We start from the raw sequence: 20,374 nt of genomic DNA on the forward strand, positions 1-20,374 counted from the left end.
TTAAAGGACCTATTTTCTATGCTTTTGTTCACTTAAAATGGTTATAACGGTTTGTTGAACATTTAACTTTGTCGTAATTTAGTCTTACATAACCATTTTCCATCCTCTCTCTGACCCTTAGAATAAAAAAAAAAAAAACTGTTTTCTGTACTGTACGTTTAAAATTGAAGACTATGTAAAGGATATCCGTTACGATTGGCTGACATCTGTGTACCAGCTTTGTTTATTGGTATTGACATTTATAAGGGCAGGCCAAGTTGCTGAATGCTGACTGGGTGCTGATCTATGGGTAGTCTTGTTTTTCATGATATGGCCCCTTTAAAAGGTTTAGGAATTAAATCATACATCAAAAATACTGACTAAACCTTTTCAAATTTCTATTCTAATCTAAAGATGCACTTTAAACATGATCAAGAAAACAACTGTAATTCGTAAAGCTTTCATGTAATCTGCTGTGCAGTAAACTGAACTCTGTTCTTGCACGCTGAAACATGTTTTTGTCACACTTTGACTTCAGCACCTGTTTGAAGTTGCCACTTCGTCTCTGTTCACAGTCCATCATGTCATGGAAAATGGGGATGAGGACGTTCCGCAGGTCCATCTGTGGTACCAGAGTCACCTCCATAAACGGACCAATCAGGGTGGGAATAAGATTCAGCTTATAGTCACCTGTGTGGAGACGTTGATTACACATACATACACACATAAACTATAGTATTTGTGTAATAAATAATTGGATACAGTATACACTGGCGCATATTATGTCTAGCTTTCAGAGAGTGTACAAACAAACATGTTTTTCACATAAGCTGGTTACTATGAACCTTTTCATTAACAGTCTTTAAACACAATTGTCATGTGACTCTAGTTTTTTGGAGTTTGGTTGGACGTACCCAAATGTTGCCACATGCTGAAAATTTCACAACCGATCATTACTCTCATGTCGCCATACCTTTAAAAACAAAACAAAAAAATCATGTAAATTCTCCTGTAACAGAGCTCAGAAATATACAACACTTCCCATGAAAAAAGGCTATATATTTTAAGAACGCTACAAGCTGTTGTTTTTTTTGCAAACTGTTTGATTCAACCTGGGAAATGTCCTTGAAATGAACTGCATAGGCAACTAAGGTTTCTTATGTTACTGTAGTTGCACATAAAACTACAAATAATCCAATATACAATAAATTCTTAAAAGTGTTTCGACCTGCTGGGTGTCATTATGTTTAATATATTATTTTACACCATGAAATCTTTCAGTCTAATCCCTGTAGGGGATACAAGGAAAAGAACATGAATATGTCTCACTTCTCCAGGACTTTTTTCCTCTTGGAGGGCGGGAACATCTCAAGCTGAAGGCAAGGCTGGTTGATGAATATTATACAGAGATAAAAATAGGACTCCCATACCTACAGATAACACGAAAAAGCTAATTAAAATGCTGAGAAACATTATTTGCATACCAGGCATGCATGTACAGTGTCCCCTGATTGCTCTATGAAATATGGAAAGGAAAGGAGGAAATGTCTTCTACAGTATGCAGTAATGTGACAAATTAAAATCTGTAGAGTTTATCAATAAAGAAATTGGACTGAAGCATGCTCTCACACACCTGAAAACACACACACAGTCATGGTTAAAAGTTAAAAAATGTTCTAGCCACCCTTAAAGGGATAGTTCACCCAAAAATGAGAATTCTCTCATCATTTACTCACCCTCATACCATCCCAGATGTGTATAACTTTTTTCTTATGCAGAACACAAACAAAAATTTTAAGACGAATATCTCAGCTCTGTAGGTCCATACAATGCAAGTGAATGGTGACCAGATCTGTCAAGCTCAAAAAATCACATTAAGGCAGCATAAAAATAATCCATAAGACTCCAGTCGTTACATCTGTCTCCAGAACCAATATGAGAGGTGTAGGTGAGAAAGTCCTTTTTTTTTACATTGTGAAAGTGAAAGTGGAGATTTACAGTAAAAAAGGATTGAAATATTGATCTGTTTCTCACCCAAAGCGATTACATTGCTTCAGAAGACATAGATTTAACTACTGGAGTCGTATTGATTACTCTTATGCTGCCTCTATTTGATTTTATGAGCTTCAAAGTTCTGGCTACCATTGACTTGTATTGAAAGGACCTACAGAGCTGAAATATTCTTCTTAAAATCTTTGTTTGTGTTCAGCAGAAGAAAGAAAGACATATACTTCTGGGATGGCATGAGGGTGAGTAAATGATGAGAGAATTTAAATTTTTTGGTGAACTAATCCTTTAACTTTGACCTTGCTGGTACCGTACAGTGATTCTTTTTGGGCTATACAGTTACAATTGCATCATGGCTTTTAAATCAACTGCATTCACTCTTAAACAGTTTACCTTAATAATCTGAATATTTTATCACATTCAATTAAATCATTTATGTGTTGGGTAATCATAAATTAATTTCATACAGTATATGCTAATTTTCTCTGGTAGTTATGGTACTTAGCAGAGCAGAAAATTAATTAACAACATACAGTACTTAATACTTTAAGCAAAACCCACGTGCATGTTAATAAATTAATACAGATATTTTTGCTACAGATATAAATAAAAAGTGGCAATGAATACAGATAATTTTGAAAAAGGATGATAATTTGCAAATGATTTCACAAGTTTCTTTATTGTAATAAAACTAAGAGTTTGCAAACCTTTAAGCAATACAATGCATACACACACAAACTCTCTCCTTACCTTGAAGTCAAATTTCTCATTAAGGAAGTTGTTGCGCAGGGTATCGGAGAGGTACAGGATAGTGGTGATGATCACGCTAAACAAACAAACAAACAAAAAACATCAGCCAATATGACAACTTTCTATAGCTGAATGAGATTAAATTACTCTTTGTAGGTTATATTTTCCGCACTTACTTATTAGCGACAAGTCTCATGACAGTCCAGTCTTTAGGGAACATATCCGGTCGGATAAGTATTCTGAAGACAGTGAACAACTGCAGGAGAAAACTCTGGAAAACCAGCAGGAGAGATCATACAATTAGACCACTGCAAATCTCCTCTTTTATAACAAAATGAGCTAGCAAAATAGTTGCATTGTCAAGTCTTATAAGTTGTGCATGAAAATTGGCCTTTTAATCGACACTTTGATCAAGTTTAGAAAAACATTTTACCGTTAGTTCGTCTTTAGTGGGGAACCTGCTGAGAAGTTGTTGGTATTCTTTATCTTTCAGCTGCCTAAGTAGAGTGAGCAAGCAGGCAACAAATTCACCCTGAAACACACACAAACATAAAGTCATCCTTCCAGTATTCAATTTACACAAATACCTTCCTGAAATTTAGAGAAAAGGTCTTAACTCACAGTAACATCTTGGTACTGCAGGCGCAGGGAGGTGGCGGCAGGCTGAGGGCGGTTGGTCACTTCCAGTATAGTTCTGAGTAACACACCAGACAGACTCTCCATGACCAAATTCACCTCCTCAGGTGCGCCACACTCCTACAGAGAGAGAGAAAAAAATTCAACTGAAAAACTACCAATTCTTTACAGCTATTTCAATAAAGGAGGAGTGAAAGAAGCCAATAAACCTGAGTAAAAGAGCATATTAGAAAAGCATTGAGTAGAGCAGAATAGAATAGAAGTAGAGCAGAGTAGTAGAAAAGAGTAGACATTAGTAGAGTACAGCAGAACAGAGGTCGACCGATAGTGGATTTTGCCGATACCGATAACTAAGGTCGATAACCGATTAATCGGCCGATAGTTTTTTAAATTGATTAATGGAATGATTCATAAAAATTGTCTTAGTCTTTCCTTACTATGACGGGCACAGACACAGGCAACAAGAGTCCAAAATAAATAAAATCCCAATAATAATGAGAAAGAAAATGAAGATTTGATTTATAACATGGGGCTTTTAACTATAAACAAGCCCAAAAAACACCGGGGACTCTTATTTTGAAATGAGGGAGACTTGGCTCCGTTGCAATGCATTATACTTAAATATTAACCAAATTAAGCTTTTTATAACCTACAGTATATATTCAACAGATGACAGGTTTTGTATATATGGAAATGGTACGTTTCCATATAGTAGTGTTTTTCATTGCATGCCCTCGCTTTAATTTAGATACTTGTTTATCTAATAAAAAAAAAAAATTATGCATTGAAGTGAGGATAATTATATGGATGAAAATTGTCAATGATGAAAGACTAAGAAACACGGAGGAATTACGGAAAAACTATCTGCAATTATCGGCATAGATTTTTACCGATAACGAAAGTGCCAAAAAGCAACTATCTCCACTGATTAATCGGTAAAACCGATATATCAGTCTACCTCTAGAACAGAGTATAGTAGATAGTTTAAAAGTCAACATGAATTCAAAATTTATCCTATTTAATTTCCTAATGCACATTCTGGTTCTGACTGTGGATGATTTTATTAAAACTGCTGAGCCTCTAAACGACACCAAGACCTCTTACTATTTTAACCCCTCCCCTCCAACCACCTGTCATAAAGAGACCACTTTTTATGATCCAATCAAATCGTGCCCTACATTTGTTCTCATTGAATATTCTTTTTCACTCAAGAAAGTGTCAGATTATGGAAGTAACACTGGTTGCGAATGGCACTTCATGTTGACTTGAACACTAGAACAATATAATATGTAAGAAATGTGTGAGATTGAGAGTATAGGTGTGTTGAATGTTAGTGCGAGACTGACTGCAGTGGGTGTGTTGAGCGTCAGCATGCCGGTCAGGATGTTGGCGCACAGAACCAGCTCTTTCTGCTCCTGCAGGTGTGTGTGCAGCAGACGCAGCACTACCGGCAACAACACACACCTTGACTCTGACAACACATAAACAAATGCATGTTTTAAATAACCTATTTCTGGAAATTATTTACATTTAAAAGAGCAATTTAACATCTGGTTTACTTTGGAAACAAAAGCCAAAAATAATACCAATATTGATAATAATATCATTACTATAACCATTTGAGTACTACACAGTTTTCAGATATCAGATAATGAGTATAAAAGCTTTCAAATGGAATAATAATTAATGCAAAAAACAAAACAAAACACTCTCTGTTGACAGAGTGTCAATGTTCATATATCATCTATTTCATATATAAAATTTTTCAGTATCTTTTCATAGCCATTTCAAACATTTGCATGTCTAGTTTGGTTTTTGTATACAAAACAAATACTTCGGTTACTCAGAGTAGCATGTGTGGCATGTTACCTGGGTTGACATAAAGTGGACTCTCAACGGTCTTGGCCATGCACTGCAGTTTGACAGCCTGTAGGGGGCAGTCGGTGTGCGTCAGGGCGGGCAGGCTGCTCAGCGTGTCACGGGCCAGATTTGCCACCTCTCTAATGCTGAAGATCTTTAGCAGCTCACAGCACACAGTCGGGAACGATCTCAGGAACACAGCCTGAGAAAATTTGCATAAACACACATGCTGTCATATTCAAACAAGTGTTTTTGAAAACAAGTTTTCTCCTTACAAGGTTTTAACCAAGGGTAACAGTAATGTAATCTGTATAACAGTACATGTATGGGAGTGCAAAATGAAAATTCGGTCGTTATTTACTTATAAACATATTTGCTCTTGTTGTTCCAAACCTGTATGACTTACCATCTAAATTTTGAATAATGTATTGGTCACCATTGAATGGCTCAGTCCGATTAGTAAACAAATCATTCAGATTGGTTTTGTGAACCGGATCCATTGAAATAATCGAACTCAAAATAAGATTTGTTCACGAATCAGACATTACTAGGGCGGAAATCAAGATTTTCAGTGAATAACGAATTACATTTTGGTCGCTTTGTCTCACAAAGCTATTGTTTGGCTCAAAAGGACATGGAATATAGCACATTGATTTCACTGGACTACATTTATAATACTTTTATGGTGCTTTTATGTCTTTTTTGAAGCTTAAATACTCCAGTCCCCATTCACTGTGATTGCATGGAAACGAGTGACAAGCACATTCTTCGAAATTTCTTCTTTTGTGTTCCACAGAAGAAATAATATCACACAGGTTTGGTACCCAAGAGGGTGAGAAAAAAAGGAACTATCCCTTTAACAATCTGTCACCATTATACAGCAGGAATAGTCTTCCTGGCACACTGATCACATTTAGAAGGAAAACGTTCTTCTGGCATGGTAGGGGATGTCAGCAAACAACAGATGTAAGCAAAGGCACTTGCTCAAACACACACACAACACACAAACATTGCAGTGACACAGATCTGGCAAAGGTCCAGTCGCCTGCATGTGCTTTGGATTACGCTACGGTGTCCAAAGATGCTTTGTTTTCTTGGCCGCGTTAATTGAAATCTGCTCTCCTGCTGGGCTGCCGTAACAAGAACAGACCTGTGTAAGAGTACAGTGTGAGTGTATGTGTGAATTTGTATACATGTGTATAAGTGTGTGTGGGTGTTTGTGTATACATTCCTACTGTGCTGCCAGTAACATTGGTGGGAAAGAAATGAATCCTCAAAATCACAGAGCGGCTCTCTATACCCATCACAAACACATGGTTCAGCTGACACTGAGCTGTGTGGCCCATGACAGTGTGTGGCAGGCTTTTAGCACACACAGCGTGCATCTCTGTTTGTGTATATCAAGACTGGATTAACTCTCCATGGGCAGAGTGAGCTTTGACTACTGTTACACTAGTGTGATAAATTTTAAGGGAAGAAAATGTAAGACTTTTTGAGACTTTTCAATAGCAATTTATAAAAAGAATTTAAGACCAATTATGTAACAAAACAAAGAAAAAATAGTTTTTCGTTTACATTTAGTTGAAAGGTATGTCTGAATGGTGACATTTTTTCAGACTTTTGATCATATTCCATCTTCTCAGATGGCTTAAAAGGATGATTTTTCCCCCCACAAAAGAACCATAATTTGGATCAAACAGGAATAATAGAACTGTTCAATGAAAGAACTAAAATACAGTGAAATTTTGTTAAAATAGTCCCAGTTTTTCACTAAACGAGTTCATGGAAGAATAATATTTAATTCAATTTATTTACAGTGCATCCGGAAAGTATTCACAGCGCTTCACTTTTTCCACATTTTGTTATGTTACAGCCTTATTCCAAAATGGATTAAATTCATTATTTTCCTCAAAATTCTACAAACAATACCCCATAATGACAACGTGAAAGAAGTTTGTTTGAAATCTTTGCAAATTTATTAAAAATAAAAAACGAAAAAATCACATGTACGTAAGTATTCACAGCCTTTGCCATGACACTCAAAATTGAGCTCAGGTGCATCCTGTTTCCACTGATCATCCTTGAGATGTTTCTACAACTTGATTGGAGTCCACCTGTGGTAAATTCAGTTGATTGGACATGATTTGGAAAGGCACACACCTGTCTGTATAAGGTCCCACAGTTAACAGTGCATGTCAGAGCACAAACCAAGCCATGAAGTCCAAGGAATTGTCTTTCTGCAAAACATTTCTGCAGCATTGAAGGTCCCAATGAGCACAGTGGCCTCCATCATCCGTAAATGGAAGAAGTTTGGAACCACCAGGACTCTTCCTAGAACTGGCCACCCGGCCAAACTGAGCGATTGGGGAGAAGGGCCTTAGTCAGGGAGGTGACCAAGAACCCGATGGTCACTCTGACAGAGCTCCAGTGTTTCTCTGTGGAGAGGGGAGAACCTTCCAGAAGAACAACCATCTCTGCAGCACTCCACCAATCAGGCCTGTATGGTAGAGTGGCCAGACGGAAGCCACTCCTCAGTAAAAGGCACATGACAGCCCACCTGGAGTTTGCCAAAAGGCACCTGAAGGACTCCCAGACCATGAGAAACAAAATTCTCTGGTCTGATGAAACAAAGATTGAACTCTTTGGCCTGAATGGCAAGCGTCATGTCTGGAGGAAACCAGGCACCGCTCATCACCTGGCCAATACCATCCCTACAGTTAAGCATGGTGGTGGCAGCATCATGCTGTGGGGATGTTTTTCAGCGGCAGGAACTGGGAGACTAGTCAGGATCGAGGGAAAGATGAATGCAGCAATGTACAGAGACATCCTTGATGAAAACCTGCTCCAGAGCACTCTGGACCTCAGACTGGGACGAAGGTTCATCTTCCAACAGGACAACGACCCTAAGCACACAGCCAAGATAACAAAGGAGTGGCTAAGGGACAACTCTGTGAATGTCCTTGAGTGGCCCAGCCAGAGCCCAGACTTGAACCCGATTGAACATCTCTGGAGAAATCTGAAAATGGTTGTGCACCGACGCTCCCCATCCAACCTGATGGAGCTTGAGAGGTCCTGCAAGGAAGAATGGGAGAAACTGCCCAAAAATAGGTGTGCCGAGCTTGTAGCATCATACTCAAAGACTTGAGGCTGTAATTGGTGCCAAAGGTGCTTCAACAAAGTATTGAGCAAAGGCTGTAAATACTTATGTACATGTGATTGATTTTTTAAAATTTATTTATTTATTTATTTTTATAAATTTGCAAAGATTTCAAACAAATTTCTTTCACGTTGTCATTATGGGGTATTGTTTGTAGAATTGAGGAAAATAATGAATTTAATCCATTTTGGAATAAGCTGTAACATAACAAAATGTGGAAAAAATGAAGCACTGTGAATACTTTCCGGATGCACTGTATATGTAGCAGTATTTCAATACATATCATCAATCAATCCTTTTTTGAATCTGTTCATTTATATGAACGAAATGTCTGGACAAACCAAAGCTGTCATGCTGAAGTGTTCTCCTGTCCTTCCGTCAACAAATCTAAGACTTCTGCTAACGACCTTAAAACTTTTTCTCTATGTTATTTAAAAAAATTTAAGACTTTGAAAGGTTAATTCAAGACTTTTTAATACTTTTAAAGGATCTGAGGACACCCTGTTTGATAAACAAATAAAGGTGAGTCTTTAAAGGAAGCGTTATGCTTAATACAGTAAATACTAAATTGTGCCCTTCCTATTAAATTGGCTTGTGATGGACAGTACTCACTAGTATAAAAGGCTCAGAAGGGATCGCTATTTGACCTTGCTATTTAATGACTAAAAATATTTTTTTTTCCACGTTTGTTTTGTTAAATCAATCTGAAATTGTATTTAAAAATGGCATTAAAATGTCTTACAAATATTTACAATTTCTGAAACTGTCCTCAGAAATATAGTAAAACCTTTACTGACTTTCTAAAATAACTGATTGTAAGAACTGTCCTCAGTAGTATAAAAAGTTCAGAAGGGGTTAAATAATGTCTTAACTGAAATCTAATGGGGTGTCTGCGGGGTAGGGTTAGAATTTGGGTAGGGTGTAGTATTTTCAACTATTTTACGGCTCTCTGGAATACCTGATTCTGATTGGTCAAGTTAATTTTTTTTTCTATAATGACTACTAAACTGTATAATTTTGTCCCAAGCACCCAATTTCCTACATAGCTGTGCTAATTTACTATAAATTCTCCTCCCTGCCCAGTAGGTGGCAATATGCACGAAGAATGAAAATTGCCAAAAAACAAAAGAAGAAAAACATGAACGTGAAAGTGGGGACTGGACTTAAATACTGATCTTTTTCACACCCACACTAATCATATCATTTCTGAAGACATGGATTTAACCACTATAGTCTTATGGATTACTTTTATGCTGCATTTATGTGCTTTTTGGACCTTCAAAATTTTGGTCACCATTCACTTGCATTGTATGGATCTACAGTGCTTAAAATATTATTCTAAACATCTTTGTTTGTGTTCAGCAGAAGAAAGAAAGTCATACACATCTGGGATGGCATGAGGGTGAGTAAATGATGAGAGAATTTTCAGTTTTGGGTGAACTAACCCTTTAAGTTAAGGCCAAGGTGTATATGTTTGTGTGTCTCACCTGGGTGTGTGTGATGGGACTGATGCCCTTAGTCTCGTGAGACAGGAACAGGTGGATGGACTTGAAGAGCTCGTGGACAGAGCAGCGGAATTCCTCTTCGTTCTGTCCTCCGGTGGCTGCCGCGTACAGACGCCGAGACTGCACAATGTGCTTAAACAAGTACTCAGACGCCTGTGGGCAAAATGACATACTGTCACTGTAACAGAATTTAACAGACCTGTGTTTATTCTGCTAGGACACCTGTGTGAACTTGAGGGGAAATGACTTCATACTGTACATTTACAAAAAAAAAAAAAGAAATGACCTTGAGACCAGAGGAACAGTTGGTTAAAAGTCATAGGACAAAATGATAAAATGATGATAAAAATCACACCTACAGCCATTATCTAAAGACTAAGCATTTATCCAATTGTAAACATGAAATGACACACATTGTACTCAAAGAGGTTTGAAATGTTCAGGGTAAAAATGTGGGAATTGCTTTTAAATAACACCTTTGAAGGGTGTAAACAAGTGTTGAAGCATTGTGAGAATGCATTTGGTGGTCCCACTGCAGGTCACAAAAGCCACACGGGTAAATGAAGAAAGAAAAGACAGAATGTTTGTAGCTGTGCTAAAGGAGAAAACTTAATTGCACGATAGGTAAGAAAATAATTTTCAGTGGGTGAAAGAGGCTGCTGTAGTAAAACAGATGCATCAAGGGCTGCATAGCTGCTGGGGTGTAAGCTTTGAAGGTAACATAGAAACTCAGCAGGGGGTGACAGAGAAAGTAGAAAGAGAGAAAGAGAGAGAGAGAGAGAGAGAGAGAGAGAGAGAGAGAGTGAGAGTATGTTTCATAGGCATTTTATCCACCCCATGTCGAATCGATTTACATTTGCATACATATAGTAACATACATCAAAGATGAAGCGTATGTTAGCATTCTCACCTTCAAAACTTGCTGGATCTGTTCCTGGTGCTCGGCATCAATGATACGATCCACATACCACTTCAACACACGAATCAAATCCCTAGGGACACAGACAGTGAATATTACTTCAAAACTTCAAGAGCAATGAGAGGAAGAACTTATAAATTGTTCTTGTAAATTGACTGTCATTGTGTATGTGCAAATGAAGTTGGTATGTGCATATCCTGCATGGAACATGCCTCATATCACAAATAATTCATCTAGAGGGTTTGTGATTTAGCCAACTAGGAAATTTTCTTATGATGGTCCTGGAACAATCAACAATCAAAGGCCAAACCCTAAGCTTAAAACTATCCCTAACCCCAGAATAAGAGGGTGTTGGAGCCTTTGTTATTATGCACTCTTTTTTTATACCTAGCCATCAGGTGTTTACAGCAAGTCGAGGCACACAGTTTTCCTACCGCTTTTGTGTTTCACTATAGAATGGATTATTTCTCGATTTTTGGACAACTTAACTTCATAGAGTGCAACAGACTGGTTATGGAAGAAAAAGAAAATCTGTATTACCCTGGAATTAATAATAAAAAAAAAAATAATAAAAAAAAAAGTTATCACAGATACGATGAGGTTTTGAATACAGCTGCTGAGAGAGTGACCGTAAACTTGTCATCTTCTCTCCACTGACGGTCGTAATCCATCAATTTCTATTTTTTTCTTTGTTTGGAAAGTTGTGGAAACGTAATAGTGCCATTTTCGTTTGATGTTGGAGCAAATGGATAAGCAAAAATGATATATGCCATGGTCTCCCATTCACCGCTTTTGAAGTTTACCCTGCTATCTTTTACTTCTGTGCTTCAAAACCCAGAAGTGTGAAAAGGGTCCATAGGGATTTTCGAATTAAGATCTGTGGTAAAAAAATTACTTTAAGAGACTTTCACATACATTACACACAGTCATACCTCAATTGTGGATTTTGAAGCCATTTTCTCCCCAATTTGGAATGCCCAATTCCCAATGTGCTCTAGGTCCTCGTGGTGGCATAGTGACTCGCATCAATCTGGGTGGCGGAGGACGAATCTCAGTTGCCTCCGCGCCTGAGACCGTCAATCTGCACATCTTATCATGTGGCTTCTTGAGCGCGTTACCGTGGAGACATAGCACGTGTGGAGGCTTCACACTATTCTCCGCGGCATCCACGCACAACTCACCACGCGCCCCACTGAGAGCGAGAACCACATTATAGCGACCACACGGAGGTCACCCCATGTGACTCTACCCTCCCTAGCAACCAGGCCAATTTGGTTGCTTAGGAGACCTGGCTGGAGTCACTCAGCACGCCCTGGATTCGAACTCGTGACTCCAGGGGTGGTAGTCAGCATCTTTACTCACTGAGCTACCCAGGCCCCCTTGAAGCCATTTTCTTTTGAAAAATACATGTGGTTTTGCATCGCTAAATAAGGACAACAACAGGTGTTAATTTCATACAGCATGTAGCTCCCATGCTCATAGTAGTTGTAGTCCTTAATTAGCATTGTGATAGCAACATGTATTTTTAAAAAAACAGTGTGTGTCAAAATTAACATTTGAAGTAAGTAATTTTAACAATAGGCCTTATTTTACTAATTTATCTAAATCATCCATTATAAAAACCCATAGGGAACCCATTTCTGAGGAAACCCATGGTTCAAAAAATGCTAACTGTCTTGACTACAACCTGAACAGCTCTACTGAGTATAGATTTTATGTTTTTGTTTTGTGCCTGGATTAATCAACAGTAAAATGAGATTTTCCATCTGCCCTTGTGATTGATTTGCGTGTTGGAATTTCACACCTGACTGCAAATCAATGACTAGGAAAGATGTCAACTTAACAGAGGGAAAAAATAGGTTGATAAAACTGAAAGTTGTTCACTCCTTAACCCTAGCCCTTAACAAAACCTTAAAATCAAATTGGTTGATATGAATGTTGTTCCAGGACCAACAAGGATGTTCATCCAGGAACATGTCCTATTCAAACACATCACTTTAAAAATTGTTCATGCACCTTCTGGTTTTCAAATAATTTAAGGCTCATTTATACATACAGAATAAGTTCTTGCTAACATATCAAAGCCATTCCATGAGGCTTAACATGATTGATCACACTTAATTGGTTCTAGAACAAACTTAAGAGTCAATTACAGCCAATGGAAGCGAATGGGGCCAGTCCGTAAACTTTAAAATATTTACTGTTTCAAAAGTATAGCCACAAGACGTAAACAGTATGCTTGTATACATGATTTTAGTTGATAAAATCTCTCACTAAACTTTTCTGTGTAAGGTTATAACCAGTTTTACAACTTTGTTGCATAACGACGTATTGTCAACAAACCCTAAAACGCCTGTAAAAATGAAGATTTAAACAACTTTACAGCTCAAATAATATGAGTTTTAACAGAAGAATTATTGTAAGTGCTTTTATCAAATTATCAGCTTCACATTTCTGTCTTTAAACCCTCCAAAAATTGGCCCCATTCACTTCCATTGTAAGTGCCTCACTGTAACCTCAAAAAAGGACGCTCTAGTCAAAAAAACTTTTTTGTGGTAATCAACATTATGCCACAAATGCTTTGGATTGAGCTAAGCTTGTATTGAACCTGGAATATTCCGTTAAGCAAACTGGCTTGGAAAAGTCTAAATTATCTGTGTGATGATAACAATGAATTAGTAGAGTTAGAGTGCAAAGGCATTTACAGTATGAATACTTGATGTAGCTGCCAAGATCTGTTTAAAAACGTAGACTGAGTTAATGACCTCAAGGCATGTACTTTTTAGCCATTCAACACTCATTAAACTGTTTAAAACGTCCTTAGGTACAATCCATCAAGATACGTGTGAGTGGAGGGGTGGGTTTATTCACAGTTTGTGTGTCTGTGTGTGATATAACGATGTGTAGGTCTGAGGTTTAGAATAATTGGAAGATATACTTGAACAAATAATGAGAACTTGAGAGGAGAGTTTCTTTGGTTGAACTTTTCAAGTTTGCTGCATTACTTAATGCACCATTAATGTTTAAAGTAAGAAAAAGAGAAAGAAATGAAAAGAGTGAAACTGGGTCTTTTACGGGCCTGCAGTTTATTTTGGAAGCCCAGGAGGGTAATTTAGCAATAAGGAGAAAAATGTTAACATTCATGGCAAGGGAATGCAATTAATGTTAAACACTGCGTATACCCAAGCTCACCCCAAATGATTTCATTTAAAATCCAATTACGCTTTAATTAAACAGATTTTACCACTCCACTAATCTGTTATATGTTTTGATTTTCAATATGTTTCAGGCAGTTGGTTTTAGCACATGGAGTACAAACATGTCAAGGCTAATCAAAAATTGTGTTCCTTGTAAAACCATATTTAACCACGTCTGATTGTTAATATACACGTCTTGGCTACAATATCTAGCAATCAGTTCTGTTTGAATTTCATTTCAGTTCAATTGAAAATATACGGTGGCTGAGAAGTGCACAACACAACCAAATTAGCAAAGTAAATAAAAGCTGAAAACACAATGGAAAGAATAGCTGCAGGTACTGTGACGTAATTTTTCGCATCATTGCCTGGTTGATTCGAGCAAATGTTGATCAAGTGATGTGCATTAAGAGTTTTAGTAGAAACTCAACCAGGTATTGGTCAGAGCACTTAACCCCTTAAACTCTGGTGCATTTTTGGGCTACCTTCTGCAATTTTTCACACTCAAATTTAAAAGCTCTCCATTTACACATACTGTGGAATAATTGCAAAAAATTGGTCTAATTTTTTCAGAACATCCCCCCAAATAATAATAATAATAAAGACTCTGATTATTCATTAAAAAAAAATATATTGTATATGTTTACAATCTTGTGATGAACAGAAATTTCAACAACAACAAAACAAATGTGTTTTTTTGGGGGGGGTGTTGTTGTCCTAACTTTGTAAGCATGTAATTCGTAGACATTCAGTCTAATTTTCAGTTCTTGCACCACCCCCATTGTTTCATCAAATATCTCAGCCTCAGAGTGGACTAGAATCTGAGATTCTCCCTTTTGCAATGATATTAAACAATTTAACATATCAAACATATTTTACTTATGATTTGTTTAGCATGCTTTTCCCGCTGGACTGCATATTTTGTTCTGGAAATCTTAGATATATAATTTGATTATTAACTTAAGCAGGCTCTAATACAAGTATAAAATGGCTAATTTTGTAGAAAACTGCCTAAGTAAAAGCTGATATAAAATATTTTGCTACTTGGGTTTTACAGCTCAAGACACTTGTATTACAGAAATCATATTTCAGTTTGTAATTCTTTTGAAAATCTTTCACACTGTGGTATTAGGGCAACAAAATAAAATGCACATTCCTGAGAATTAGAGCTTTCATTTGATATATGACTTGTCCGTTTAGGTTCTATGTGAAAAACTTTTACATTCACACTAATATTTCTACTGCATTACCTCTAGGTGTCGCTCTTTTCCACGCAGATGTTTTCAGCCCTTATTTTGTTATTTTATGTAATATAAATGCAAAATTGATGGTATTCTATGAAAAGTTCAGATTCTAAGCTTTCAAATGATACCCCATATGCCTGACTTACAGTATGTATCCGGGGACTTTGACGTTTGAAGCGTACACTTCAGGGACGTGCTGTCCATATAAGAAAAATTACATTATGAAATATTTAAATATATTTGTTAATATAAACTACTGTTTTCTTTCAAATTCATCATCATTCAACAGTTATTCATGTATTCGATTTGGCGCCACCCTCAGGTATAAGCTCTTTATGTTATGCTTTCTCTGATTCCATTATTTACCGCCCTTTCATTCAACATTGTACATTCATTCAAATTGAATCATGCTCGCTACTACAAATGACCAAGGTAAGCATGCTTACCAAAATGAGTAATCCAATCAGAAGCTCCTTCCTTCAGTCACGTTACCTGATAGGCTAGATTTCACTTTTGTGTCAACATGTTCAAGTTCACGTAACTAACGCGTTATTAAGCGCTAAAATGAATATCTGCAGTGTAAGCATCGAAGACCTACGTGGATTTGGCAAAGTTAATTTCAATTAAGAATCGAGAAAGAGAGGCTATCGAAACTTCAACAAGCAGGCGACTTTTACAACAAAGTGACAGAGATGTTCGTTTGCAAGGAGAGACGCATGGATTTTGTGTTCAAGTAAATGTAAGTTAATATATTTATTACAGGGTTCACACATTTTGACTAGTAAATTTCCATGACTTTTCCAGGACATTTTCATGAATTTCCAAAACTATTTTGCAGCGTTTTCAAATGTTTCTACTAGGGCTGTTTATTTAACATGTTAATTCGGTGGAATTAATTATATATAAAAATAACGTGTTAAACAAATTAACAATTAATCGCGTCCCCGGACCGTGATAAGGAATATTTCTGCCATCTGAGCAATTCAAGCATGAAGTACCACCCGTTTTCAGCAGGGGGCAGTAAGCATGTGTAGAACACATCACACTCAGGCTGCTTGATACTTGCAATATCACAAGATGAGAACACGTTCTTGCTTTCAAACACAGCTTGATGGAGTGCAATTCCGAATGCAGGGATCTCGAGATGTGTTTTTCTACATTTCAAACCACGTTTAACTCGACATGGTGACCGAAAAAGCTGTTTATGGCGCAACACAACCAAAGCGCTCTAAAAGTGTTCATCTGACCCATATGTACATTGATGCGTCCTTAGAAAAGCCCTTATCTGACAGATTGACTAATTTAATTGCAAAATGGATTGCTGTGGACTGTAGGCCAATGCTAGCATTATGTTCAATAATATGGACATAAAAATATTGCCTTTTAAAGCCATTTTTTGTCTTATCATAGCTTCACTTGTCTTCCACATTAATGTAATGTTTTTTAATTATTTGGATTATTATTTTATAATATAGATTTTTATAATTATTTAAATAAAACTATTTATATTTTTTTGATCATTATATGTTATTGTTATTATTGAATTATTTTTATTTGTGGGGCTTTCTCAGCAAATATTTATATATGTGATCAATTATGGTTAATTTAATTAATTACTATGCATATCATGTAATTAATTCAAAAAGAAAAAGAAAAAAAATTGATTGACAGGCCTAGTTTCTACCCATTTGTGAAAAACTGTATACAGCATTTGCTTTGTAATAACTCACAAAATGTTTATTTTATTATTATAATTATTATTATTATTATTTTATTTTTGCTGTGAACACTGTTTTTGGGAGTTGAGAAGAGAAAGTTCTCTTGGAAGGAGTCGTGGGACATGGAAGCATTTCGAACCAGCTTCATTATACGAGCCACATACGATGTCCTGCCATCTCTCAAAAACCTCAGCCAGCGTGAAAGCCCCCTGCTTTTGCTCCGGTACACTGATGCGACTCTTGACAGAAAGATCAAGGGACATCAGTGACAACCAGTGCAGGTCTTCTCTCATGTTTTCCATTAAAAACAGGAGAATGTATGTGATACTGAGACTTTTAATGATTGCTCATCAAGAAGTAAATAATAACACTGCTCAGACTCACAAGCAAACATCACCATAAGCTTAAATTAACATGGCAAGTTATTACATACAAACATTTGAGCCTTAATATATTCAAACAATAATGTAAATATGAAATTTACTAATTCCTTGTACACTATCCATATGAACTTGAGCAATCATAAGCGAACTTTTCTAGCGTTAATGAAGTGCCAAATGAGACACCGCATGGTGCTACGCCTATTCACAAACTACTTAGTTTACGCAGCAATGCATTTTGCTGCTCCGCGTGGGCTCTGAGTAGCGCTTATTCACGTTGCTCTGCCAAACTTGAAGAATTATCAGCACACTTGTACTGCTGAAAATATTTGTTAGAAAATTCCATTACTTTTCCAAAACATTCAGTGTTAACTTGTTTTTCCATGACATTTCCAGGCCTGGAAAATACAATGTCTAAATTCCAAGACTTTTCCAGGATTTCCATGCCCGTACGAACCCTGTTATTAAAAATCTAAAATAATTTCTTCTGGTTAGTCTGAGGCTATGAAGTGGTGATCTGGCAATCATGTCCTTCTTATGTTATGTCTTTTTTATAGTTCTAACGTTAGGGCGCAGCCGTGTCCACGTTATATTTGCCTTGTGGATTTAGGTTAAGATTGTTGTCTTTGGTGGTCAGATAAGTTATTTGCTGCTGTCCGTTCCAGTGTTTCTGACCTGTGGGAAGAGTGACGTGTGAGGCCTACAGTATGATGCTGAAACTAGTAACTGGCAATATTTACTTTTTCTTTTTGTTGTATGTCAAAACAAGCTCTTCTGACACTATGGTTCATTGTATGATTTAATGGACATAAACATGCTCGGCTCAATATATGACAATCTTTAATTTGTGTGATATGAGCAATATTACGGTCCTGAATTGAAAACAGTTTGGTCATGAAGTTCACCATGGTGACGTAATTGTTTCCATTGACTGGTGGGTTGTAAGGCAACAATTTACATCAATGAGATTTATGCGACATTACACTCACCCCTATAATGTGTTTTGGGTACAGCGTTTAATAATGTGTAATAAAAATCTTTGATGCTTGCCCAGTCTCAAAGCCCACAGCACATGCCTGGTACACTTATTTCGCGATGTAGCGCCCCCCATGGACCCGCCAAGTTTTATTTGCTTGCTAATTTGGTTGTGTTGTGCACCCCTCGGCCATCGTAAAAACATCATTGGACACTTGGAATTGTAAAACTGGACATGCCATAAATTATTTAAAGGAAATAGACCTTTCAATTCACCAATTTTGGGCTGCGTAGCAAATGTTAATCCCATTATGTGACCTCTACTGTTTATCCATTAAAAATAACCATGGCAAATGTACTGTATACTGCTATCATCAACAGCTCACATTGCTTTCAGCATTATATTTGCTTCAGATACTGCCAGATTCTGACACACAGATTGAACCTAGCTGCTTTAAAATCCTCTGTTTCTCTTTTCCCTGAAACCAACAGCCCCCGATCGCCACAGAATCCATCAGGACTGCAGATTAACCTTACTGTGTCTTTGAGCATGCTGTGAGACAGAGTGCCGTGTGAAGATGTGCAATCCTGTGTGTGTGTGAATGATTAAAAAGCAAATAACAGGACAATAAAGTGAAAATGGGCTGTCGAAAAAGTATCAGTATAGAATCCTTAAGGGACTTATCAAGGAAAACATGATTTTCTATCTCTTTTCAAATAAATGTTCGATCCATAGTCTAACATTCAAAATCAACATCCCTCCCCAGTCCACCCAAACCATTTTTTTCAACAAAGCTGCAAAAAAGCGTCATTCAGAAATCATCATGGTACTGATCTCACAATTACAACCAAATTAACATACAGTATGACCACTCATGTTTACATAACACCATTCATTATTAAAAAATGGCGAGTAGTTATTCATTTTACATGCTTAGAGTAAGAATGGGCGGTACAACAGTATGTAACTGTGGTGATGGGGGCGTGGTCAAACAACGTCTGTGGAGAGTGAGGCCACGAGAGGAAGAACGTTAAGGATTGACACAGAGTGGGAAATGATCTCTAACAGCTGTGTATGTTTGCAGTGAGAGCTGAGAGGTATATAAAAATGCAGTCCAGTCCGCCAAAGGAGAGAGAGAGAGAAGCACGAAGCTGTGTGCTGAAAAGCAAACAGTGATGAAAATACTGAAAAGTGTGTAGAAATAAAAATTCACATGGATTGTTTATCCGGCTCTCGCTTCCTTTACAAGAGAGCTAAGAACCTGTCACAATATCTTTACAATGGTAACAGGAGATGATTTTTCTATTTTCTTTGTACCATGGTATATATATTTGTGCAGCTATCAATGGGCAAAACTCTTCACATTATTTTAACATGATCAAATATACAAAGAAACATGGAGTAATTATGCAAAGATACAAAGCAGGGCCTGTCCCAAAAAAGTCAAAATTAGGAATAGCTTAAAACGATAGTTCACCCAAAAGTTAAAATTCTCTCATCATTTACTCACCCTCATGCCATCCCAAATGTTTATGACTTTCTTTCATATGCAGAACACAAACAAAGATTTTTTAAAGAATATCTCAGCTCTGTAGGTCCATACAATGCAAATGAATGGGTAACAATATTTTGAAGCTCCAAAATGCATATAAAGGCATCATAAAAGTAATCCATAAGATTCCAGTGGTTAAATCCACAGAAGTGATATGATAGGTGTGGGTGAGAAACAGATCCTAGTCCTTTTTTTTTACCATAAATTCTCCTCCCTGCCCAGTAGGTGGCGATATGAACGGAGAATCTGAACCGCCAAAAACAAAAGAAGAAAAATATGGAAGTGAAAGTGAATTTGGAGATTGATGGTAAAAAAAAGGACGTAAATATTGATCTGTTTCTTACCCACACCTATCATATCACTTCTGAAGATACTCTCTGTCTTCAAAAAAATGGCAAAAGACACATCTTTTCCATGAGCACTTAACCATGCACTCCTCTTTTGTAAGTCGCTTTGGATAAAAGCGTCTACCAAATGAATAAATGTAAATGTAA

The 20,374-nt window shown here is 37.0% G+C and overlaps 1 protein-coding gene across 3 annotated transcripts in view; it reads right to left on the minus strand.

The window, feature by feature from the left end:
• The window catches only part of LOC127436105 (dedicator of cytokinesis protein 4-like), a 100,803-nt gene that overhangs the window by 25,881 nt on the left and 54,548 nt on the right, over positions 1-20,374 (minus strand). For all 3 annotated transcript variants that reach the window (XM_051690039.1, XM_051690040.1, XM_051690041.1), the window contains 11 exons: positions 10,805-10,886; positions 9,877-10,047; positions 5,242-5,434; positions 4,719-4,843; positions 3,358-3,492; positions 3,170-3,268; positions 2,913-3,007; positions 2,737-2,812; positions 1,309-1,409; positions 894-952; positions 521-669 (listed from right to left, as the gene is read on the minus strand). In XM_051690039.1, coding sequence (XP_051545999.1) covers positions 521-669; positions 894-952; positions 1,309-1,409; positions 2,737-2,812; positions 2,913-3,007; positions 3,170-3,268; positions 3,358-3,492; positions 4,719-4,843; positions 5,242-5,434; positions 9,877-10,047; positions 10,805-10,886 — 1,285 coding nt within the window. The remainder of the gene's footprint in view (positions 1-520; positions 670-893; positions 953-1,308; positions 1,410-2,736; positions 2,813-2,912; positions 3,008-3,169; positions 3,269-3,357; positions 3,493-4,718; positions 4,844-5,241; positions 5,435-9,876; positions 10,048-10,804; positions 10,887-20,374) is intronic.

This window comes from Myxocyprinus asiaticus, chromosome 46 (assembly GCF_019703515.2).
Source record: "Myxocyprinus asiaticus isolate MX2 ecotype Aquarium Trade chromosome 46, UBuf_Myxa_2, whole genome shotgun sequence".
NCBI lineage: Eukaryota > Metazoa > Chordata > Actinopteri > Cypriniformes > Catostomidae > Myxocyprinus > Myxocyprinus asiaticus.